A 22677-nucleotide genomic window follows, 5' to 3' on the forward strand; every position below is an offset into this window, starting at 1 on the left:
AGAAAAATCTAGTGGGCAATTAGAAATGTAGGATGTAAGTTGGGAATCTAGAAATAAATTTACCTCGTGCCCCAGGGAATTTGAACAGACCAGCTGATCTTAAAGGTATGGTCTTTGTTCATTCATATCCAAGGGCTAGATAAAGTCCAGAACATTCTCTTCTGATTTTGAGGTTTCCTGCTATCTTAGTTTCAACCTCAGAGCAACAAATGGACTGTAGAGTTACCCCACAAACATATACACTGACTTGCTACCCTAATCCTATCTCATCTTTCTCCATAGAAATTACATCCATGTGTAACAGGCTGACATTTCCCAAGGTAAATTTCTCCCAGAGAAAGATGTGATTCTTGAAATAATCACACACCCACATTTCCAAGCATTGTAATAGGCAGGAGTCTGCTTTTATTTTTGTTTTGTTTTGCAAAGCAATCAGGGCTAAATGATTTGCCCAGGATCACACAGCTAGTAAGTATCAAGCATCTGAAGCCAAAATTGAACTCAGGTCCTCCTGACTCCAGGGTGAGTGCTGTATCCACTGTACCACATAGCTACCCATATGAGTCTGCTTTTAGAAAAAAACAGCCAGTGGACCTAAAGAAAACTGCTATAGATGACCTTTTATACATGAAGTACTCTATAAATGTAAGATACTTACCTTTTGGTAAGGTTTTTGGAGGCCATTTTGTAGGATATGTGTTATATGCCTACAGGCTTTTATCAGGCCTTTAATTTTGTGATCTAGGTGAACCATAGGATAGAGTATGGTTGTGGTTGATGGGTATAGGGGAGGGAGTAGCTAGTAGTTAGTCAACATGAATAGAGTTTGTGAACAGTTTTGCCGGTGAACTGTAACATAGGGCAGGGGGATTATTACTTGCATAAAGGTGAAAATTGAATCCTTGGGAGTAGATGAGATTGCTCATAGAGAATTTATAGAGAAGAGATGATGGTTGCTCTGATTGCCAGTAAAGTGTTGGGTCTTGCAAAGGACTTTGGGTCCTCAGTGACCCAGGAATCAGTTGTTATAGGATTGAAGGATGACAGAATCAGATGTTATCTAGCCCAGAGGTTTAACCACCTAGCTTTATAGGCTTGAATCAGATTCAAATGTAATTAGAAAATATTTAACAAAATAAAATATAATAAAACATAGATAATGTTCATATGTAGTTTTCTCAATATGCAGTACACAAGGATCCTTATGTATAGTTTAGTGGCCCAGTTTTTGCTTGAATTTGACTCCACGGATCTAATCAACTCTTTCATGTTATAGATGAGGAGCTGGTCCTCCAGAAAGAATATACGATGTGCCAAGACCACACAGCTAAATGACAGAGCCTGAGCTGGTACTAAATTCTTCTGACTTTGTACTGAATCACATCTTGTCTTCCCCCTTGCTAATAAACTGATGCATTTCATTATACAGGTATGGAGGGGGAGATGATTCTCATCTATGAATGAAGATTTTTGAATAGGATTATTTCCAAAGTCTGTCTAAAAAGGCTCAACTCTCTGAACCACCATTCTAATATGGGCTTCCTGAAGGAGTGACCTTTGATAAATGTTCATAAGAAGATCAGACATAATCAATCCCTGTGTATAGCAGCACACTTTCAAGTCCTAGCTAGATTTGAACTCAGGTCTTTCTGATTTCAACTCCAGTATTCCATCCACCTCATCACCTTGCTGCCTAAATTCAAGGGCTGTCCCTTTACCATCAATCATAAAGTTTTAGATCTGGAGATGGAAGGGGGTCCTCAGAGGCCATCTATTGCAGCCCCCTCATTTTGTAGAGAAGATCCTTGCTGATACTCGCTAGCCATGTAACCTTGGGCAAGTTGCTCTGTCTTTCAGGGCCTCAGTTTCCTAATCCCTAAAATGAGGTCAGACTATTGCCTCTAAGATCCTTTCCCTTTTAAATGTTCTGAACCTATAATGTACCCTGTTTCTTGGGCAGACCAGATGCTTTCCCATCAGGACTGCTTACAAGGGCCAGGTGACGTGGCAGAGCCTGAGTGCCTCTCCAAATCCCAATGCACCAGCTCTTATTCCCCTCCCTTTGTCTCATACTGCACTGTCCCAGGGCCTTCTTGCTTTAGGAAACACTCAGAGTTAAAACTGTATGAGGTCACCGGTTTGGCTCAGCTCTAACTCCCAGCTGTGTGGGTGAGGCAAGGCATTGGATTGGACTGTGTCACCATCTTGTGGCTCTATCAGGTCATTGCTTTCTCTGCATCTCGAATTTCCATGTCCTCAGATGACATAAGGAGGAAAAAAACCAAAACACTCCAGCAGAGATCCTTTGTGGATGGAGCTCACCTCTTCATCCTCTACCTTTTTTTTATTGCTTGGGAACACTCTGGCTTAAACAAAGGGAAACACTGTTGGGCTCTTTTTAGTATAGAACTGATGATGGTATTTTCTGACAGGTGTTGTGGGCTAAGAGGAGGGGTTCCGCTGAACAGAAACCAGACCCAAAGAAATCATGGAGATTGGGACAGCCCCCACACCTTCCATGAACTGTCTCAGGGGTAGGAACTGCTGAAAGTTTCTCTGGCTGGTTTCCCATCCCTTCTCCAGCCCTCCCCTCCACCCACCACTGACCACCACCAGAGCTACAGACACTGCCCCTCAATCAATCAGCCAACCAGTCAAGTATTTGTTGATTAGCTCCTATGAGGGAAGCCTGGAAGAAATCCCAGTCCTAGCAGGCTCAGCTGGAGGAGAACACAAAGCCAGCTCTCTGAAGAAGGCAGAGGTGACTCTGTACCGTGCTTAGACTTAAGCAGGGGTACCAACTAAGCGACAAGGATGAAGAGGGGAAGAGGACAATGGAGAAAGGGGGTATCACAGAATGGAAAAGTACTAGGCTAGGGGCAGCTAGGTGGCACAGTGGATAGAGCACTGGCCCTGGATTCAGGAGGAACTGAGTTCAAATCTGGCCTCAAACACATAACACCTACTACCTGTGTGACCCTGAGCAAGTCACTTAACCCCACTAGCTACCCCCCCCCCAAAAAAGTACTAGGCTGAAAACTAGGTCCTAGTCCCAACTCTGGCACTAATTAAATGATCATGGGCAAATCATTAGCCTCTTCAGAGGCCTCTCAGTTTCTTTACCTAGTAAAAAAAAAAAAAGATTGGACTAGATCACTGGTTTGTTGATTCTCAGAGTGTGGTCTGGTGGCCCTGTAGGTCTCTGAGACCCTTTCAGAAGTCTTTGAAGTCAAAACTATTTTTATAATAATAATAATGATGATGATAAGAGCTTAAATTTTGAATATGGCAAATATCAATAGATATAGCCCACATTAACAAAAGCTCTTTGAGGGAATCCTCAGTAAGTTTTTAAGAGTGTAAGTGGTCCTAAGACCAAAAAGTTTAAGCACCACTTAACTAGATGATTCTGTGTATGTTCTAACCCCCGCAATATGAGTCATGAAGCAGCATGATATAGTGGGGACAGTAGTGACCCAGAAGTGATGAAGATTTGACCCCTGACTCATTTCCCTGCTCCTTCTGTGGCCTAAAGCATTAGTCTGTCTTTCACTGGCCTCAGTTTCGCAAATGAGGAAAAAGGAATATTTGTTGTTATTTTTACTGTAACCTCAGCTTTCCTCATTTCCCCCATCATACTTTCTGGTAAAACCCTGGAAGGGAATGAGGTAATACCTGGATAGTACTCTAAGCTCTTTGGGATGAGATATTATTAAAATACAAGGTTGAATTCTTCTAGAAACATGCTGGTTCTGTTCAATCAGCTCACTCTGGGCTCACTGCCTTTCCTTTCTGCTTCTGTCATCTGTCATAGAGGTAGCTTCAGCAATTGTTTCCATTTTCTCTGATGGATCAGACATAGGTGATCCAGAGTGGCAGCCTTCCCCCAGGGCCTGTGACAAGGATGCAAAAAAACCCTTGATAATATTTCAAACCTCTTGGGAGAATAAAGGCTTCAGCCAATTTCCTTTATTTATAAATATTGCTGTCCGGTCCTGGGCCCGAGCACATATATCTTTTACCAGCACTGTTCAAAGCCAATGTGAATATGGGAAGGAAAGACGTCAGATACTGCAAGAGTTGGTCTGGGTGAATATGAACCTACACCTACCTACTTATGGTCTATTCAATAACTTGTCTGGAGTCTGTGGCATCATGCACATGTATAATTGACTGTAGGCAACATTGTAAGATTTTTGAGGAAAAAGAACATGTCTAATCTATAATTTCCCTGGCATCCTTTAATCTTTCCAGTTATCAGTCTCTCATCTACACAGATGACAAGTTGATATTCCAAAAACACAGGTCTGACCTTCCTCTAAAAGCTTCAGTGGTTCTCCATTGCCTCTGGAATAAAATGCAAACTACTCTGTTTGACATTCAAAGCCCTCGCTTCTGTACTTTCTTTCCAGACACAATGTTGCGACCATACTTGCCGTGCATGTGACATTCTGTCTTCTGTCCTAGACCCTTTCCCTCTTCTCTTCACTTCTCTCTTGGATACCCTGCTGAGCTCTAGACCTAGCTCTTACATGGAGATTTTCCTGAACCCAGCATGTTCATGCTTCCCCAATCCCCAAATTCCTTTGTACAAATTTTGCATTACTTCTGTGTCCATGTTGTTTTTCTCTAGGATGACATTATCTCTTTGAAGGTAGCGATTGACTTTATTTCTGTCTGTGTCCCCTGGGCCTGGCAAGTTCATTTGGGACTCACTTAGGGTTCCTTTGGTAGAGAGAATTCTCAGTGATGACACTCTTGTTATCAATGTAGATCAACACCTGCTCTGAAATTTATAGTCTTAGAGAATGAATTGCTGGGGAACTAAAAGGTTAAGTGACTTACCCAGAGTCACCTATAGCAGAGCTGGACTTGAACCCATCTTCCTGACAGTATTTCTCATTGCCTTCTAGAAAATACATTTTGGGGTTGTTGTTCAACTGTTTTCTAGTCGTGTCTAACTCTTTGTAATTCCATTTGGGGTTTTCTTGGCAAAGATACTGAAGTGGTTTGCCATTTCCTTCTCCAGCTCATTTTACAGATGAGAAAACTGAGGCAAACAGGGTTAACTGACTTGCCCAGAATCACACAAAGCAGAGCTGGACTTGAACCTGTCTTCCTGACAGTATTTCTTCATTGCCCTCTAGTAAATACATTTTTTTTTAGTGTTGTTCAATTGTTTTCCAGTTGTGTCTAACTGTGACTCCATTTGGGGTTTTCTTGGCAAAGACACTGGAATGGTTTGCCGTTTCCTTCTCCAGCTCATTTTATAGATGAGAAAACTGAGGCAAACAGGGTTAAGTGACTTGTCCAGGGTCATACAGCTAGTAAGTATCTGAGGCCAGATTTGAACTCGGGGAAATGAGTCTTTCTGAGTCCAGGCCCATCACTTTATCCCTGCACCACCTAGCTGCATGGTAAATATATAGTACGTACTTAGTAAATGTTTGTTTAATTGACTGAATTGACTTTTACTGTGTTAAACTAAGGGTCAGAGAGGGGAATTGACTTGGCTGGGATGGCCAGAACAAGAATCCAAGTGTCCCCAATAGTTCCTTTTGTTCCCCCCAGCCCCATGTGATTGTTCCTGTGCTTACATATACCATCTTCTTTTTTTTAAAATGCACGTACTTGTTTGTTGCTTTCTACTTCACTCATTCCACACTATGTAATACATAACTTCACTTTTTGGTGACCCGATTTCTGCAGCAGAACCCATGCCTGGTGCTGTCCTGGACTGTGACTCAGGAAGGTTGGGGAAAGGGAAGAGGGAAGATGATTCTACCTGGTCTTGTTTAGAAGCTTGAGACTGACATACATATGTCAGCCTATAAGCACACCACCGTTATCTGGTTCTTATGTCATGGGCTGCCCCTTTGGGATTTCCTTTGCTCTTAAGCATGCTCTTGATAATGGAAGAGAAATGGGACCAGTGGATAAGACCAAACAAGAGAAGAGACTCAGACTCCAGATATCCCTGCTCTCCAAATCCTCACAACTAAGGTCCTTAGTCATGCCTGCTAATATTTAGAGGTTACAGTGGCTATTTTTGACAATACTGATCAATGGAATGGTTTTGAATGCCTCTTCTTGCAATAGGGAAATTGATCTAGAGAAAAAGAAGGCATCAGTCCAAACTTCTTCAGACAGCTCTTTAAGAAACATGAGCTATCTGAACCATTTTATCAAAAGCCTGTCTGAATTCTAAGGCAGCAAGAATAATTGTTAATTAAATGTTTAATTCAGTTTCATTCAACACATTTTTTTGGTATGTGTCTGCTATGGTCAAGGCATGGGAGCTGGAGATACCAAGATAGATAAAACATAGACCCTGTTGTCAAAGAGCTTACAATTAAGCTTATGAAGGGAGGGTATGGGGAAAGGTTGGGAGAACAAGACACAAGAAACTCTGATAAAAGGGAGAATGTGAAAAATGCAAAGGAGAGGTCCAGGCAATATGTAATTAGACATTGGAGGAGAAGAGGATCACTTTTATCTGAGGAGAGATTACTTTCAGCTTCATGGAGGAGGTGGTGCCTTGAGGGAATGGAGTCTAACTGGGGAGGTAGAGAATGAAGCCCATTTATAGGCAGGGGGTAGAGTGTGAGCCAAGGCCAGAAGAAAGAATGTGAGCTCCCTGACGGCAGTGATGGTGGTTTTGCCTTTCTTTTCATCAACAGTGCTTATACCTATGCCTAGCACACAGTGAGAGCTTAATAAATGCTTGTTGACTGACTGTGACTTGTAGGGAGGTAGAAAGAGAAAAGAACAGATAACATGACTAGAATTCTAAGTATGTGTAGAGGAGTAGTCTTGAGACTAGGCTAGAAGCAGAATGGAGCCTGGATGGGGAGGGCATTGAACACCAGGATGAAGTCCTTATTTCCTTATTCCATTAGAACTCATAGACTAGTTTGTAGTCAAATTTATGACCAGTAGATTTGTATTTTATATGATGCATGGACAATTCATTGTACTCTCAGGCCCCGTGTATAATTGATAAGCATACTTCATTTCTGAGGATTTATAACATAATTCAATTATGTTGAATTATTATTGTGATATTCATCCATTCATTCCTTCATTTGTTTATTTAACTGTTTATTTATTTATTGTGACATATTGTACAAAGAGCTGTCTTTGGACAGGAAGACCTGGGTTCAAGGTCTGCTTCTTTAACTTTGCTCCAGTCACTTTGCTTTCAGGTCTGTGGGCAGCTCTCTAAGACTAAATTGCTGAGGTGTCCAACTGAATCTGTAGAGGAAGTTCTTCCCTAGTGGCTCCCTACAATGAAGAAATTATAGGTCCTGACAAAAAAAAAGTTAATTAGGGGAATAAGAGAACGGAGTAAGCACCCACAATGTTCCAGGTACTGTGTTGAGTGATTTTTACAAATATTATCTCATTTCATCCTCACAGTGACCTTGTGAAGTAAAGTGCTATTATTCTCCCCATTTCATAGATGAGGAAACTGAGGCAGACAGAGGTTAAATGCCTGAATCCAGTTTTGAACTTGGGTCTTTCAGACTCTGTGCTACTTAGCTGCCTTTAATTAGTGTTTTTGTTTTAGGTCACATCTGTGGAGCATTTGATCCCAAACCATTGGCCAGGAGTTCATTCTCCCCTCCCCCCATATCATATAATTCTTTCAGGGAAAATATAACCCACTATACAATGAGACTTCTAAGGACATTTTAAAACAAAAGCTTGGATTACCTGTATTACTTTTCATTCTGTTCATGCTACTGTCTTATCTGCCTTGTATTGGATGAGTGTCTTACTAGCTTCCCATAATGTTTTATACAATCCCAGACACAGAGAAATGGTTTGTAAAAAAAAAAAAACTTGATGCATTGGTAGTGGTGATGTTGGTGCTGAACAGGAGGCTTTTGTGTGGATGCCGAGGTTAGGGGGTCAACACTACCTTCCTACTTGATTGAAGGTAAAAGTGTGTTGTAAGAGGAAAAACAATAGACTGGAAGTAAACATACAATGCCCTAGAGCTTGCACTAAAATTAACTAGCTGTGCAGCCTTCGGCAAATCTCTGAGCCTTTCTGGCCTCAGTTTCAGTCTCAGTTTCTCCATGTGCAAAATGGGGGGGGGATGAGACTGGATGATCTACTCATTAAGATCAGTGTCCCTGCTGATGACATTCCTTCTACTGACAGCACTTTTAACTCACAGCACTTTACTCCCCATTGCCACTTTCAAACTTGCACTCCCACAAAGATGGCTATACCTTTGATCTTGCCACCATCCACAAGCGTTCCATTTCTATTTGCATGAACTCCAAAATTCTTCTTTGTGATCATAATCCTTTATCATTCCATTTTTCCATTTGCCTTAGGACCCCTACCCCTGTTCTTCATCCTCACTATGACCTCCTCCTAGAAGTTCTTTCCCAGGCCATCACTCCTGCACTGGCTACACTCTTTTTCTCTGCCCATTTCAGCTCCTTGGTGAACCAGTTCAATTCTAAACTTGGTTGTACCATTCTTGATAGCTGTTGCCCCCATATCCCTTCTCATTTTATTGGCTAAATTCCTTGGGAAATCTGTTTATACTAGGTGCTTCAACTTCCTCTCTCATTTCTAAAATCTATATTTGCTGGCTTCCAACCTCATCATTCAACTGAAACTGCACTCTACAAAGTTATCAATTATCTCTTAATTGACAACTGTAATGGCCTTTTCTCAGTCCTCATTCTTCTTGATCTCTTTGCAGCATTTGACACTGTTGATCACCCTCTCCTCCTGAATAGTCTTTCCTCTCTAGGTTTTTATGACACTGCTGTCTTCTGATCCTCCTTCTTCCTGGCGGGCTACTCCTTTTTGGTCTCCTTTGTTAGTTCTTCATCCATATCATGTCCATTAACCATGGCTGTCCTCCAAGGCTCTTGGCCCCTGGCCCTCTTTTCTTTCCCCTCTATGATAGCTCACTTGGTTATCTTATCAGCTCATATGGGTTCAATTGTCATCTCTGTCCAGTTGATTCCAAGATCCATATATCCAGCCCTTGTCTCTCTCCTGAGCCACAGTCCCACATCATTAATTGCCTTTTGGATATCTTGAATTAGATCTCCCATAGATTACCTCAGACTCAACATATCCAAAACAGAACTCATTATCTTTTCCCCCAAACTCTCTTCTCTTCCAAACTTCCTTAGGGCACTACTATCCCCCCAGTCACAAAGACCCACAACTTCAGTGTCAACATCACATTCAGTCATTTCACATATGTAATCTATTGCCAAATCTTGTCATTCTATCTTCCCTATACCTCTCCTATATAGCCCCTTCTCTATTTATACAGATACCAACATAGTTCAGGTCCTAATTACTTCTTGCCTAGACTTCTTGCCTATTGTATTAGCCTTTTAGTTGATCTCTGTGGTTTAAGTTTCTCCCCATTCCAATCCATTTTCCACTCAATGGCCAAGAGATTTTCATAGCATAGATCAAATCATGTCAGCCTCCTACATAATAAAATCCAATGGCTTTCTATTACCACCAGGTTCAAATATAAAGTCCTCTGTTATTTAAAGCTCTTAATAACTTGGTCCCTTTCCTACCTTTCCAGTCTTATAATTTGCTCCTCTTCACATACTCTATCATCCAGCTCTACTGGCCAACTTGCCATTCCTTAAACATGACACTCCCCCTACAGGCCCCTTGCCTTTGTTCTGGCTGCCTCCCATGCTTAGAATGCTCTTCCTTTTTGCCTGTGCCTCATAGTTTCCTTAGCTTCCTTTAAAGGATTTTAAATCTCACCTTCTACAGGATGCATTTCCCATTCCCCCTGAGGTTACCTCCCATCTATTCAGTGTATCTTTTGTACCTGGTTATCTACTTATTGTCTCCTTCATTAGAATGTAAGCTTCTTGAGGGCTAGGACTATTTTTACTTTTCTTTATATGTATGAAGTGTGGTATGGTGGAAACACTGTTTGAGTGGGAGTCAGAGAAATTGGGTTCAAAACCCATCCTTGCCACTTTGTGACCTTGGATAAAATCACTTAACTTCTCTGAGACTCAGTTATCTCATCAGTAAAGTGGGAAGGTTGGACTTGATGATGGACTTTGTGCTCTAAATCCATGACATTATAATGTTTAAGAATAGAGAGCAGGAGAGAGATCAGTAATAGTTGAGGTGTGGATTGTAAGTAGCCAGGGACTCCTCCACAAATGTGGTGTGGATCTGTTCTAAGGGAAGTGTAGATTTCCCTAGGCTCCTGCCTCTCAGTATTACACTGACCTACAGTACTCCAACAAGGCCCCACAATGTGTTCATGAGCAAAGTGGCAGAAGTAAATCTGCTAGCCTTTTCTCCCTAGTTCCCTCTGGGACCAGACTTAAGGGTGAGGTTGCCACTATAGAATCCAGGTTTCCTTGGGAGTGGGTCAGGAGACCTCAGAAGAATGTTCAGCAGGGGTATATTAACAAGATGTTATGTCTGCCTAACTTGAATCTTGTGCCTGAGACATCCTTCCTCTGTGATTAACCAAATGAAATTTGGGAAGTCTAAAAGGCTTAGAATATTAGAGGAAGAAACTTCAGATGCCATCTTGGATATACACCCATGCCATTTTATAGATGAAGAATGAGATCCACAGAGGGGAAGTAACTTTTCCAAGGTCACATGGCTAGTAACTGGCAATGCCAGAATTTGAACCCAGATTTCCTGTCTCTCTGCCAATGCTCATTCCCCTCAATCCCTAGTGGGTGACAGTAGATTTCTGGGGCTCCAGAGACATTCCCAGGGTACTGTCCATTATCCCAAGGGCAGAGGAGAGAAAGCATTCCTAGGTGCCTATCTTTGGGGTTTTGGCTTTGAAGGAACAAACCAGGTTGCTGCTCTGTGGTCTTCTTCCTTCAACCCACACTTTTTTTTCTGTTCTTCCCCTCTCCTTGCAGGTATATTCGCACGATGTACCTGGGGATTCAGAGCCAGCGGCAGAAGGAACACCAGCGACGCTTTTATTGGGCTATGATGTACGAATATGCAGATGTCAATATGTTACGCCTCCTGGAGACCTTCCTGGAGAGCGCCCCCCAACTGGTGCTACAGCTCTGTATAATGATTCAAAAGAACAGCGCTGAAACGCTGCCCTGTAAGTGTCCCCCTCCCCCCCCCGCTACCAAATCCTCTCCCTACCTAGCTTTTGGCTGACCCCCTTCTTTCTTCCCCTTAGACCTTCCTCTTCTTGGGCATGGGCTACATAGCTACAGGCATTCCCACGAAAAGACAGATAGTGGGATGCACGATGTCAGTTTGCCATCTCCCTAGCCCATTTAGGCTCTTGTCTTACACTATCATGTTGATTGCTTGGTACTATCCTTGGAACCGTGGGTACATGTTGATCTGTTCAAAACATGGGAAAGGGTGAGAACTCGTATATCCATCTACTCCTGCTCTTGTTGTAGACCTGCAGACCTCTGTTGTAGACTTTCATGCTTACACAGTACACTTACTTGTTCCAAATATTCACATGCAGTCCTTATGTGTCCCAGCATAGGACATGGACATGGACATCACTCTTTGTGGTACATGAACATTAATATACATGTTTGAATATGCCCCTTCTCATTTTCCCCACACTTACTTTACCCATAAGCCATCAAAGGGTCTTGAAAAAAATAGCCATAAAGATCTGCCTTTTCTGGAGAGGGTCCCTAACATAATAGATAGAGTTCTGGACTTGGAGTCAGAAAGTCAGCGTTCTTTCCATTACATCATAGATTTGATGGCTTCTGAGGACCCTTCCATATCCAAATCTTTGGTCCTGTGAAAGGGAGTGCAACCTAATGGAAAGAATACTGAGCTCACAGTGAGAAAACCTGGGTTTGAGAATAGGCTATGCCACTTACTAGCTAGATGACCTTGGGCAAATCACTTAACCACTCCGTGCCTCAATTTCCTCATCTGTAAAATGGGACTAGTAATACTTCTGCTCCCTATTTCATAGAGTTGTTGTGAGAAAAGCACTTTAAAGAGTTCTATAGAAATGTGAGCTATTATTAATACTCTGAAATTATTAATATTGTTAGGAAACTTCCCTAGTCTTCAGAAAATCTCATTGTCCACATATTACAGAAGTATGTGTGTCTGTGTGTTTGTACTGGAGAGTAGTACTGTCTTTTTGACTGTTTCTGACCTGGGGCAGCATTGTATCTGGAGGAAGCACACAAGACTGAGCCTTACCCTGGTAACTGGGGCCTCCTTGACTCCTGCCTGTATTCCTAAACCCTCTGGGTTTCCTGCTCACATACACATAGTTCTGAGCAACTCCTAAGGAAATGCACAAAACCTGATCTGCCTTGTATAGGAACCACCTTGGTTCACCCATCAGGCTCAATGTTCCTCCCATTTGTTGGCCATACCTTAGTGGGAGTGGGAGGAATGACCAGTTGTACCCACGTTCTTTACTGGCAGAACTGCCCATCTCAGCACCTGAATTTCCCCTTCATTCTAGTCTCTTCTGTGATTATCTCCAGTTTACCCTGTACTTTGTTTGCATGTTGTCTCCCCCATTAGATTGTGAGCTCCTTTAGGGCAGAGACAGTAGGTTTGTTGGTTTGTTTGTTTTGGGGTGTTTTTGCCTTTTTTTCTGTCCTCAGTACTTAGCATCATTCCAGGCACACAGAAGGTGCTTAATAGATGTTTGTTAACTTGACTAGAATCACTGTACTTAGCTAAATGTTGACTAGGTTACTTTTTCCTGACCCTTGACAGTTTTTTTTTTGGGGGGGGGTTCTGCAAACAAGAAATTCCATAGCAGAAAGAAAGAAGGAGCCCACTTTAGGAGAAGAAGCCTCATCCATTTGGGCTAGTAAACTAGACCCTGCTGCTTGGAGTCAGGCCATGCTCTTGGCTTGTACTCAAGCTCTGGTAAGACTCAACTGCTCTGTATGAGTCTCCCCTTGTTCTGAATGGCATGCAGACTTGGCACTGCGAGCTCTACCTCCTGAGCATAAATAGCAGTGATGGCTAGAGAAGCTAAAATAGCAAGGTTATGACCCCAGACCTGCCAGCAGGAAGCTGTGTATGACTCCAGCTACAGTCAGAACTGCTACACCATCCTGATAGGGAATAGGTGCTACAGAAGGAGAAAATAAGTATGGCTGTCCAGGACTCCTTTCCTCCCCGGGGGGGATGCCAGCATACTGCCCTTAACTTGCTCATTCCTGCATTGAGAAGTGGTCAGGAAGGATTGGTGAGTGAAAAGAGAACCAGGAGAAGACAAGGCTAAACAGAGAAACTAGGCAGGCACTTGGGCTGATAGTGCTTCTTCCACCAGTGAAGTGCTGGGAAATGTGTGAATTGTTGTTCTAGAGGGCCTTGGAGAAAAGATACCCCATGAAATGCAGTCAATCATTTATTAATTATTAATTATTAGTTAACTGTATGTTAGGCACTGTACTGAGTGCTGGGAATACAGAGAAAGACAAAAACACAGTTCCTGCCCTCAAGGACCTAATATTGTGTAGTTCCAAAAGAGGCCCTTGGAAATGTCTCTGTTATAGAGATCTGGCCTTGGGAGAATACTTTATGGGGACCTTTTACTGAAATGTGTCCTGACTCTTGGCAGCTTCCCTAGGATCTGGTGATGGTGTAGTGCCCAGGGATAATAGAAGACCAAGTCAGTCACTAGGTCAAAAAGCATCTGGGGATACAATGAAAGGCAAAAACAAGGTCCCTGCAACTATGTATATATGAGATATAGAGATGAAAGGTCATCTCAGAAGGAAGGGACTAGTAAATAGGGTGGAAGTAGGGGAGAGGAACTGGAAAAGGCCCAGAATTTTAGCTAAGTCACACATATTCCAGGAACATGGGACAGCCCATGAACCAGAGTCAGAAGACAGCATCCTGTGTAAGGACTAGCAAGAAGGCCAGTGTCATTTGTACAGGGAGTGAAGGAAAATGTAAGATTGGAAAGGTAGGAAGCAGTCAGGTTGTGACAGAGTTTAAATGATAAGGAACCACTGGAGTTTATTGAGTAGGTAAGATTGATCAGATTCATACTTTTTATATTTTATTTTTGTCTAATTACATGTAAAAACAATTTTTTACATTCTTTTAAAAAAATTTTGAGTTCCAAATTCTGTCCCTCCCCACCCCCTCTTCTCCCTCCTCATTGAGAGGGCAAGCAATTTGATATAGGTTATACATGTGCAGTTACGCAAAAACATCTCCATATTAAGTCATGTTATGAAAGAAAATATAGGCAAAAGCCACCAAAACCCAAACCCAAAGAAGAAGAAAGTTTTAAAAGCATGCTTTGATCTGCATTTAGACTCTGTCAGTTCTTTCTCTGGCGGTGGATAGTATTTTTCATCGTGAGTCCTTTGGGATTGTCTTGGATCACTGTATTGCTGAGAAGAGCTAAGTCATTCATAATTCTTCATTGTACAATGTTGCTGTTACTGTGTACATTGTTCTTCTGGTTCTGCTCACTTCACTTTGCATCAGTTCGTGTAAGCCTTTCCAAGTTTTTCTAAGAGCATCCTGTTTGTCATTTCTTATAGCACAATAGTGCTATATTCTATCACAATCATATACCACAACTTGCTCAGCCATTCCCCAATTGATAGGCATCTTCTAAATTTCCAATTCTTTGCCGCCACAAAAAAGCTCCTATAAATATTTTTGTACATAGAACTCTTTTTCCTTTTTTTTTGAATCTCTTTGGGATATAAACCTCGTAGTGATATTGCTGGGTCAAAGGGTGTGCACAGTTTGATAACCCTTTGGGCATAGTTCCAAATTGTTCTCCAGAATGATCAGATTAGTTCACAATTCTACCAGGAGTGCATTAGTGTTCTGATTTTCTCCCATCCCCTCTAACATTTGTCATTTTCCTTTTTTATCATATTTAAGCAATCTGATAGGTATAAGGTGATACCTAAGAGTAGCTTTAATTTGCATTTCTGTCAAATCCACACTTTTGAAAGATCTTTTTGGTAGCTGAGTAGAGGATAGACGGCAATGAGGGAGAGATTTGAGACAAATAGACTAATTACCAGGCTGTCGCAATAATCCAGGTATGAGGTTACGTGAGCCTGTACCAGTGTCATGGCTGTGGGAGTGGAGAGAAGAGGACATTTATGAGAGCTGGTATGAAGGAAGAAATGACAATTAGCAGACTGGGTATGTGGAGTGAATAGAAGAAAGAAATTGAGGGTGCCCTTCACAATATTGTTGTGGGAAGTTAGGAAGAAGAGAGGGTTTAGGGATGAAAGATTACGAGTTCGGTTTACCTGAGCCAGAGCCAACCTTGCCTGGGCATCTGTAGGTTCCGTGGAACTCCTGACCATGTACTCTGCACAGTGAGTGGAGCTGGAGCCACATCTACAGGAGATTATGCAAGGCTGGGACTGGGAGGAGAGGACCATTTTTCTCTTTCACTAGCATCTCCTTTTCTTAGGCTGCTGTGAACTCCTTGTGTGAGTCTCCCATCCTTACTGCTCAAGATACATTTTAACTATCTCCACTTCCCCCTCCCGCCTGCCATATTCCTACATAGATTCACCCAGAAAGGTCTCAGATGTAGGAGAAGCTGAGCTAGGCTGACTTCTTGTACCATTTTGCCACCTTCCACCATATGATCATTCTAGGGGCAGAGTTTGCGCTACCAGGCATCTTGGAAAGAGATATCAGGCTCCAGATGGATGTGCAGTCCTCAGCTTTGGTTAAACTCACTCTGTCTCCTCACTTCTTCCATTTCAGAATGTAAACATAGGCAGGCTGGTCCTGGCCTTCCTTCCTAGAGAGTGAAATCGATAAGGAAGCTCATGGTGTTTCTCCGCCAGTCAATTCCAGCAGCAGTTGAAGGCTGCCAAACTCTCTAATTCCCCTTGTTATGCTGGGGCACCGGAGGAGGCAAGGAGCCCACTGTAGCAGCAGATGGGTGGCATGTGTTGCTAAAGGCAAGCAGCATGGGAGAAATGAGGTGGCAGGAGCGAGAATGGATTCTGAAATCCCCACCATAAGTCGGAGTTAGCCAGAGCCATCCTGTTGCTTTTGACAGCTAGGGATGGTCCACTGTTTCCTTTGAGGGTTCAGAGGACATCTTCAGTCTTGAGAAGGCTCTCCCGATCCTACTTTTATCCTGCCCCTGCTGGCTTCAATCTTGGAGGCCACATGTGGGTGAGGCTGGATTCCTCAACAGCCATGGGAGTGAGCATAACTCCCCATGCCAAGGGCCTAAGGGAAAAGGTGATTTCATTGATCTAGGGAACTCTTGGAAAACTAAACTGCCTCTATCAATGCAGGTTGGCATCTCAAGCATTGAGACGTTGAAGAGCTCATCCAGGGTTATACAGACAGCCAGTATATGTCAGCGGCAGTATTTGAACCCAGACTTTCCTGGTTCTGAGGCTGGCTTTCTATCTATACCATGCGGCCTCTCATGTCTGGCTATTTTTGCCTTTCTTTTTATTCCCAGTGTTTAGCACTATCGTGGTATTACACAATAAATGCGTGTTGGCTGACTGATTGTATAATAAGAACAAGAAACTGGATATATGACACCATGACTTTTTTTATTCTTTTTCTGCCTTTTTAAAAAATGAGAATGTGTCTCTAAGGATTCAATAGCATTCATTCAACAATCAATTATCAAGTCCCTGTTATGTGCAGAGTGCTGTGCTGGGTGCTGGGGGTGATGAAGACCCAGCCCCTCTCTTCAAAGACCTTAGAGTCTAGTGGGGGTGGGGCATAAGACACATATATAAAAATTTAATATAACTGGATAATTAATGCAGATCAGAATAGAAGGGGCATGCAAGGGGCACAAATTGGTCTGTGAGGTTTGGAGAAGGAAATATGTACTGACTAGAGGAATCAGGAAGGCTTCATGGAGGAGGTAGCATTTGAGATAAGCTTTGAAGGACTGGTCAGTTTTTTGAAAGGCAGATATGGGGGGAGGAGAGCATTGTAGGGGAGTAGGAAAAAATGTGAGCAAAGACAGAAAGGTTGGAAAGTTCTAGACTTGTACAACAGATTGGGCAGGAGTTGGCGCATGTACAGATTAATAGCGCGACATAAGTTAGAAAGAAAGGTAAGTGTCAGATTGTAGGGGGTCTTACACTGTGCCAGTGTAAGAAGTTTGGTTTTTATTTGGGAGGCAACAGGGATCCACTGAAGAGTTTTGAACAAAAGAGGGATATGTTCAGATCTGTGCAGCAGGAAGATCAGTCTGGCAATACTGTAAAGTCATGGATGGGAGTAGAGAGATACTGAAGGGCAAAGAGACCTGTGGGGAGGCAGGGCCTCTGTTACACTGATTGCAATGAGCATTTCAGGGAAAGAACAGACTCACAGGACACTGCAGAGCCAGGATCAGCAGGATAAAGGTGATAATGCTGCCTAAACATGACAGCAGGAGCACTGGAGTGACACAAGACAACTTCTGGTACTTGCCCTGCCGCTAACTTTACCCATCTGACCTTGGGAAAGGCCTTTCCCCACTGAGCCTCAGTTTCCTCATCTATGAAATGTTGGTATTAGCATAGATTGCCTCTAAGATTCCTTCCAGGTCTGACAATCAATCTCTGGTTTTGTTCTCTGCAGGTAAATGTTTCTGTCCTTTTAGCTTAGTAATCTAGGGAAAAGGAGAAGGAAGCCTGAGGTGGGTGAGAGAAATGGTAGGGCAAAGGGAACTTACTCTAAATGTAAGACAGTCCAGGAGAAGAAAGTGAGCCAAATGGAATTTTTTTGCCATAAAAATGGTTTCATAAGACATTTGTAAAATGTCCTAATGAAACCTAATACAAAATCCAGAGCAGTAACTAGCCAGGGGCCACTAGGACTTTGCTCCTGGGTAGAGGACACAAAATATTAACACGTGTTCTCTTTTCTGAAAAAGAAAAAAAAATCAACATTCGTGTTTTTTTGTTTGTTTTTGGTGAGGCAATTGGGGTTAAGTGACTTGCTTAGAGTCACACAAGCTAGTAAATGTTATGTGTCTGAGCCTGGATTTGAATTCAGTTCCTCCTGACTTCAGGGCCAGTGCTCTATCCACTGTGCCACCTAGCTGCCCTGATGTTTTCATTTTGAATTTCAAATTCTCTCCCTCCCTTCTTCAGTCCCTCCCCCACCCACTGAGAAGGCAAGCAATATGATATCTAGTATACATGTAACACATGTACTCCTTCAGCAAAATAGAGGGAAACAAGAAAACTGAGCTCAGAGAAGAAGCAGAAAAGAGGAGGCTTGGGTTCCTGGTGGGTGTGAGGACAGCAAACTGTTCATGCCCATCTTTTCCCCATCCTTCCTATAAAGAACTCTTCAACACACTCTACCCCAAGGGTGGGGAACCTGCGGCCTCGAGGCCACATCTAGGTCCTTGGGTGCGGCCTTTTGACTGAGTGCAAGTTTTACAGAACAAATCCTTGTATTAAGGGGATTTGTTCCCTGTTCCCCTCCCTAGGGCTTTTACTTCTTTTTTTCTTTCAAAGGCTGACAAACCTCTGCCTCCCCCTCCCCCTTTAAGGATGAATAATAATCCTAGTACTACCTTCTGTCCTCTATAATTTGTGAGGGAAAGTCTTAATGAAGCCTCTCTGATGGAGTCAAAAGACCTCGGGATCCTACCTGCCATAGGTTGGACTAGATGTCTTCTGAGCTCCCTTCTAACTCTGAGATCCTGTCCCCTACACCACTAAGATAACTAATTTCGCCACCTGCCTAACTGAACTTATCTTAATTACTTTTATTATTTTCCTATCACAGATTATGAAATTGATTTGAGTAAATAGCTCCTGCTCCTGGCACCACTTGGTGCTACTTGCCCTAGGTGCCAGAACTACCAGTTATGGTTCTGGCAAAACCTAGGCAATCTAGCTCCCTTGCCAACAGTGAACATAACAGTGTTTTGTGTGTGCCCATTCCTGGTGAGGGAGATAGTAGCCCAGGAATCTTGTTGGCTTCAATTCTCTCTGGGACTTCCCTGTTACTGTACTATTCATACAAAAGAATGAGAGCTATGACAATAATGTTAACTTATTCACAACAGCATTGCTACCTCAGACTCAGGAAGAGTTTCAACCTCCTTTCTAGCTGCCTCAGTTTACTTTTGTGTGGTCAGAAAAAGGTCCAGTTATGGTCCTGAAGTGATGACAAACCTTCAGTAGTATCTTCGTAAATGCCCTCAAATGACCTGATGTGCTTTTTATTTGTGAGAGCTTGTCAAAGTCCTTTTTTCTCTTCCTTCCTTACATACATAAAAGTAAGGGAAATGAAGTAGTCTCTCTTACTCATCTCCACATGGTATTTTCTGGCTTTTTTTCTTTTTGAAAGAGTTCACTCTGATCTTCCCTTCCCTTGGTCCACATTCCAATCTCCTGGTGCTCAAATAAGCCAAGTTATTCAAGGCGTTCATCTGCTTGGCAGACCTGGTAGGCTGGGGTTTAGGTCCTAAAACTTGATTCATTGTCCCTGCAATTAGATTATGAAGTTCTCTTCATGCCTGAGATTGTAATTAGAGACAAGATTGTCCCTGAGCAAGAGATGGCTTTTGCCCTGAGCAGACTGGGGTGACACTGGCTTCCTCAGCTGAACCTTTCCCTCCTCTTCTGGATGGGTCAGATCTCCTGCTGTGTGAATTATTTAAATATCAGCCTGCTTTTACTTCTCTACTCTAAAAACCAGCAGATTGAAGAGAACTGGACTGGGAATCAAAAAACCTGCACTTTTGTCCTGATTCTGCCAACAATTGCTGAGTATTCTCTGTGATCTTGGGCAAGTAATTTTCACTGAGGCTGCTAGGTGATTCAGTGGATAGAGTGCTGGACCTAGCATTAGGAAGGCCCTGAGTTCAGATTTGGCCTCAGATGCTTACTGGCTATGTGACCCTGGGCAGGTCCCTTAATCTCTGTTTGCTTCAGTTTCTTCATCTGTAAAATGGAGATAATAATAGCACCTACCTCCCAGATTGTTGTGAGGATCAAATGGTATTTGTAAAGTGCTTTGCAGATTTTAAAATGTTGTATAAATTGTAACTAGTGGCGATGGTAGTGGTGATGGTGGTGGTGGTGGTGGTAATAATTTCTTCCCTTTGGCCTCAGTTTCCTCATCTGTAGAATGAAGATGTTGGACTATATGATCTATCAAGTTCCTTCCAGCTCCGGCATCCTCTAAGTCTTTGGTTCTATTCCTCTAGGACTGAGCCAGTTCAAACCAATAAAACATTGATTAAGCCCTACTACATACAAGGTTATTGTCCTAGACTCTGAGGATATAAGGGCAAAAAAATCCAAAATAAAATAACCTCTGCCTTTATGACAATTGTATTCTCCTAGAGTTGACAGTTGTTTGCAGGTTATTCTCTTCAACTTAACATATATATATTTTTTTAAGTGCTTATGTTCAAGGCAGTGTTCTGGGTGCTGTGGAAAAACCAAAAATAAGTAAAGGGTTGGGGCTAGTAACCTGGTGGTCAGTCTCTCATCAGTCCTATGTGCTAAGTGACAACAACTAAGAAACTGAAAGACAGCCCCTGCCCTCAAGGAGCTTACATCCTAATTGGGGAAGACAACACACAAAAAGAAGGAAGCTGAAAAGCAGGGGTTGGGATGGGAGCCAACAGGGAGTACCTGGGAAGGGGGCATGATATTCCCTGGAATCAAAACCAAGCCCATGGAAAGTAGAGAGTTGAATCAGGGTGGTGAAGTATCAGAGGAGAGAAGGGTGCATGTCTGAGAGATTTTACAACAGTAGAAGTGACAGGATTTGACAATTGATTGGATACAGGGGATGAGAGAGAATGAGTTGAGGATGACACCCAGGTGGGGAAGCTGGCTGAATGGGGTGGAATGGCAGAACCTTTCACAATAATAGGGAAGTTAGGGAGAGGGGAGAGTTTAGGGGGAAAGACAATGAGCTCAGTTTTGGACATATTGAATTTAAGATACCTACAAAGACATCCAGTTTGAAATGTCAAGTAGGCAGTTGAAGATGCGAGACTGGAGTTCAGGACTGGACAAATAAATCTGAGAATCATCTGCCTAGAGATGATAGCTGAATCCATGGAAACTGATGAGATCACTAAATAAAATACTGTTGAGGGAGAAGAGAAGATGGCCTAGGACAGAGCCTTAGGGGACACTCATAATTAATGGGTAGAACTTGGATGAAAATCTAGCAAAGGGAACTGAGGAGGAGTGGTCAGACAGGTAGGAAGAGAACCAGGAGAGAGCAGTGTCATGAAAAACTAAAGAGAACAGTTTCAAGGACAAAAGTGTGACTGACAGTGTCAAAGGCTACAGAGAAGTCAAGAAGGATAAAGATTGAGAAGAGACCCTTAGATTTGGCATTTGAGAGATCATTGGTAATTTTGGAGAGGACAGTTATAGCTGAAAGATGAGGTTAGATGCCAGGTTGTTGAGAATTAAGAAGGGAATAACAGGAAAGAAAGTAAAGGCATTGCTTATAGATAGTCTTCTCGAGTTTAACTATAAAAAGAAGGAGAGGTATAAAAAGATAGCCAGCAGGGATGGATGGATCAAGTGAGGGTTGTTTTGGGTTTTTAAGGGTGGGGGAGACGTGGACATGTTTGTAGGCAATAGGGAAGCAACTAGTAGATAGAGACTAAAGGTAAGTGAGAGAATGGGGATGATAGGAGGTAGAGGAAAAGGCCAGGGAGACATTACCCCCTCCAGTTCTCATCCCAAGATGAGATTTTACTATTTTGAACAGTAAAAACATGTTATTTTGACTTTTAGACTTCTTGGAAGCAAGAATGAGATCTTTTCCCAGAATTACCAAATTGGAAGGTGACTCAGAGGCTATTTAATCTAACCAATACCTGAACAAAATATACCCTCTATAACATTCCTGACAAGTGGTTATCCAGACTTTGTTGAAAGGCCTTTAAAGAAAAGAAACTTACTACTTCCTCAGGCAACTCATTCCTCTGTTTGGTAGGAGGGCTTCGTTTATATCTGGTTCAAATCTGTCTTTCTCTAACGTTTGTTCATTATTCCTGTTTCTGTCCTCTGGAGCCAAGCAGAAATCTAACATACTTTCCACATTTCAGATGCTTGAAGACAGCTATTATATGCTTCTTAAGTCTTTTTTTCTCTAGGTTAAACATCCCTCATTTCTTGGAGTAATCCTCACATGACATGGTATTTGCATTCCTGGTGCTCTTCATTCATTCATTTAATCATTCATTCATTTATGATGCCTCATCCTCTCACCATCCTGGTCAACTTGTATGGACATACCGCGGTCCTTGTAAGATTGATGGTTCAAGTTGAGTGAAGGTCCAAAGAAGCAACGTTGGCTACAATTAGTAAGAGAAAATGTTCTTAGATTATTTTCTCAGGAACTGGTGTGCAGCTAAGTGAGCTATTTAAGCACTGCAGGCTTCCCCCACAGTGTCAGTTGAGTCCACTGGGAGATCTGCTTGAAGCGGTTCTTAGTTGATGACTTCCATTCCAAGCTGTTGGGTACATCTGTGTTCCCATTTTGTTTGTTTTGTAAGTTATAGAGTACACTAAGGGAACAGGAGTACCCGTTTTGTTAACTGGGGTGGCAGTGGATAAGGTAGATTTAACTAAGCTCTAGAAACAGCTGTTCAGTGATATCTAGAGAGCATTCTATGAGAGTCTACATAGGAAAGGAGTCTGTTTTATATCATAATATGGCTTGTATTTAGGTGATGTCATTTAT

At 42.4% G+C, this 22677-nt stretch overlaps 1 protein-coding gene across 1 annotated transcript in view; it reads left to right on the top strand.

Moving 5' to 3' along the window:
* The window catches only part of XKR6 (XK related 6), a 378420-nt gene that overhangs the window by 337598 nt on the left and 18145 nt on the right, over positions 1–22677 (top strand). The window contains 1 exon segment of the mRNA XM_020988928.2: positions 10914–11110. Within this exon segment, the coding sequence (XP_020844587.2) occupies positions 10914–11110 (197 nt within the window).

The sequence above is a fragment of the Phascolarctos cinereus genome, unplaced genomic scaffold (genome assembly GCF_003287225.1).
Source record: "Phascolarctos cinereus isolate Bilbo 61053 unplaced genomic scaffold, phaCin_HiC Scaffold_2;HRSCAF=192, whole genome shotgun sequence".
NCBI lineage: Eukaryota > Metazoa > Chordata > Mammalia > Diprotodontia > Phascolarctidae > Phascolarctos > Phascolarctos cinereus.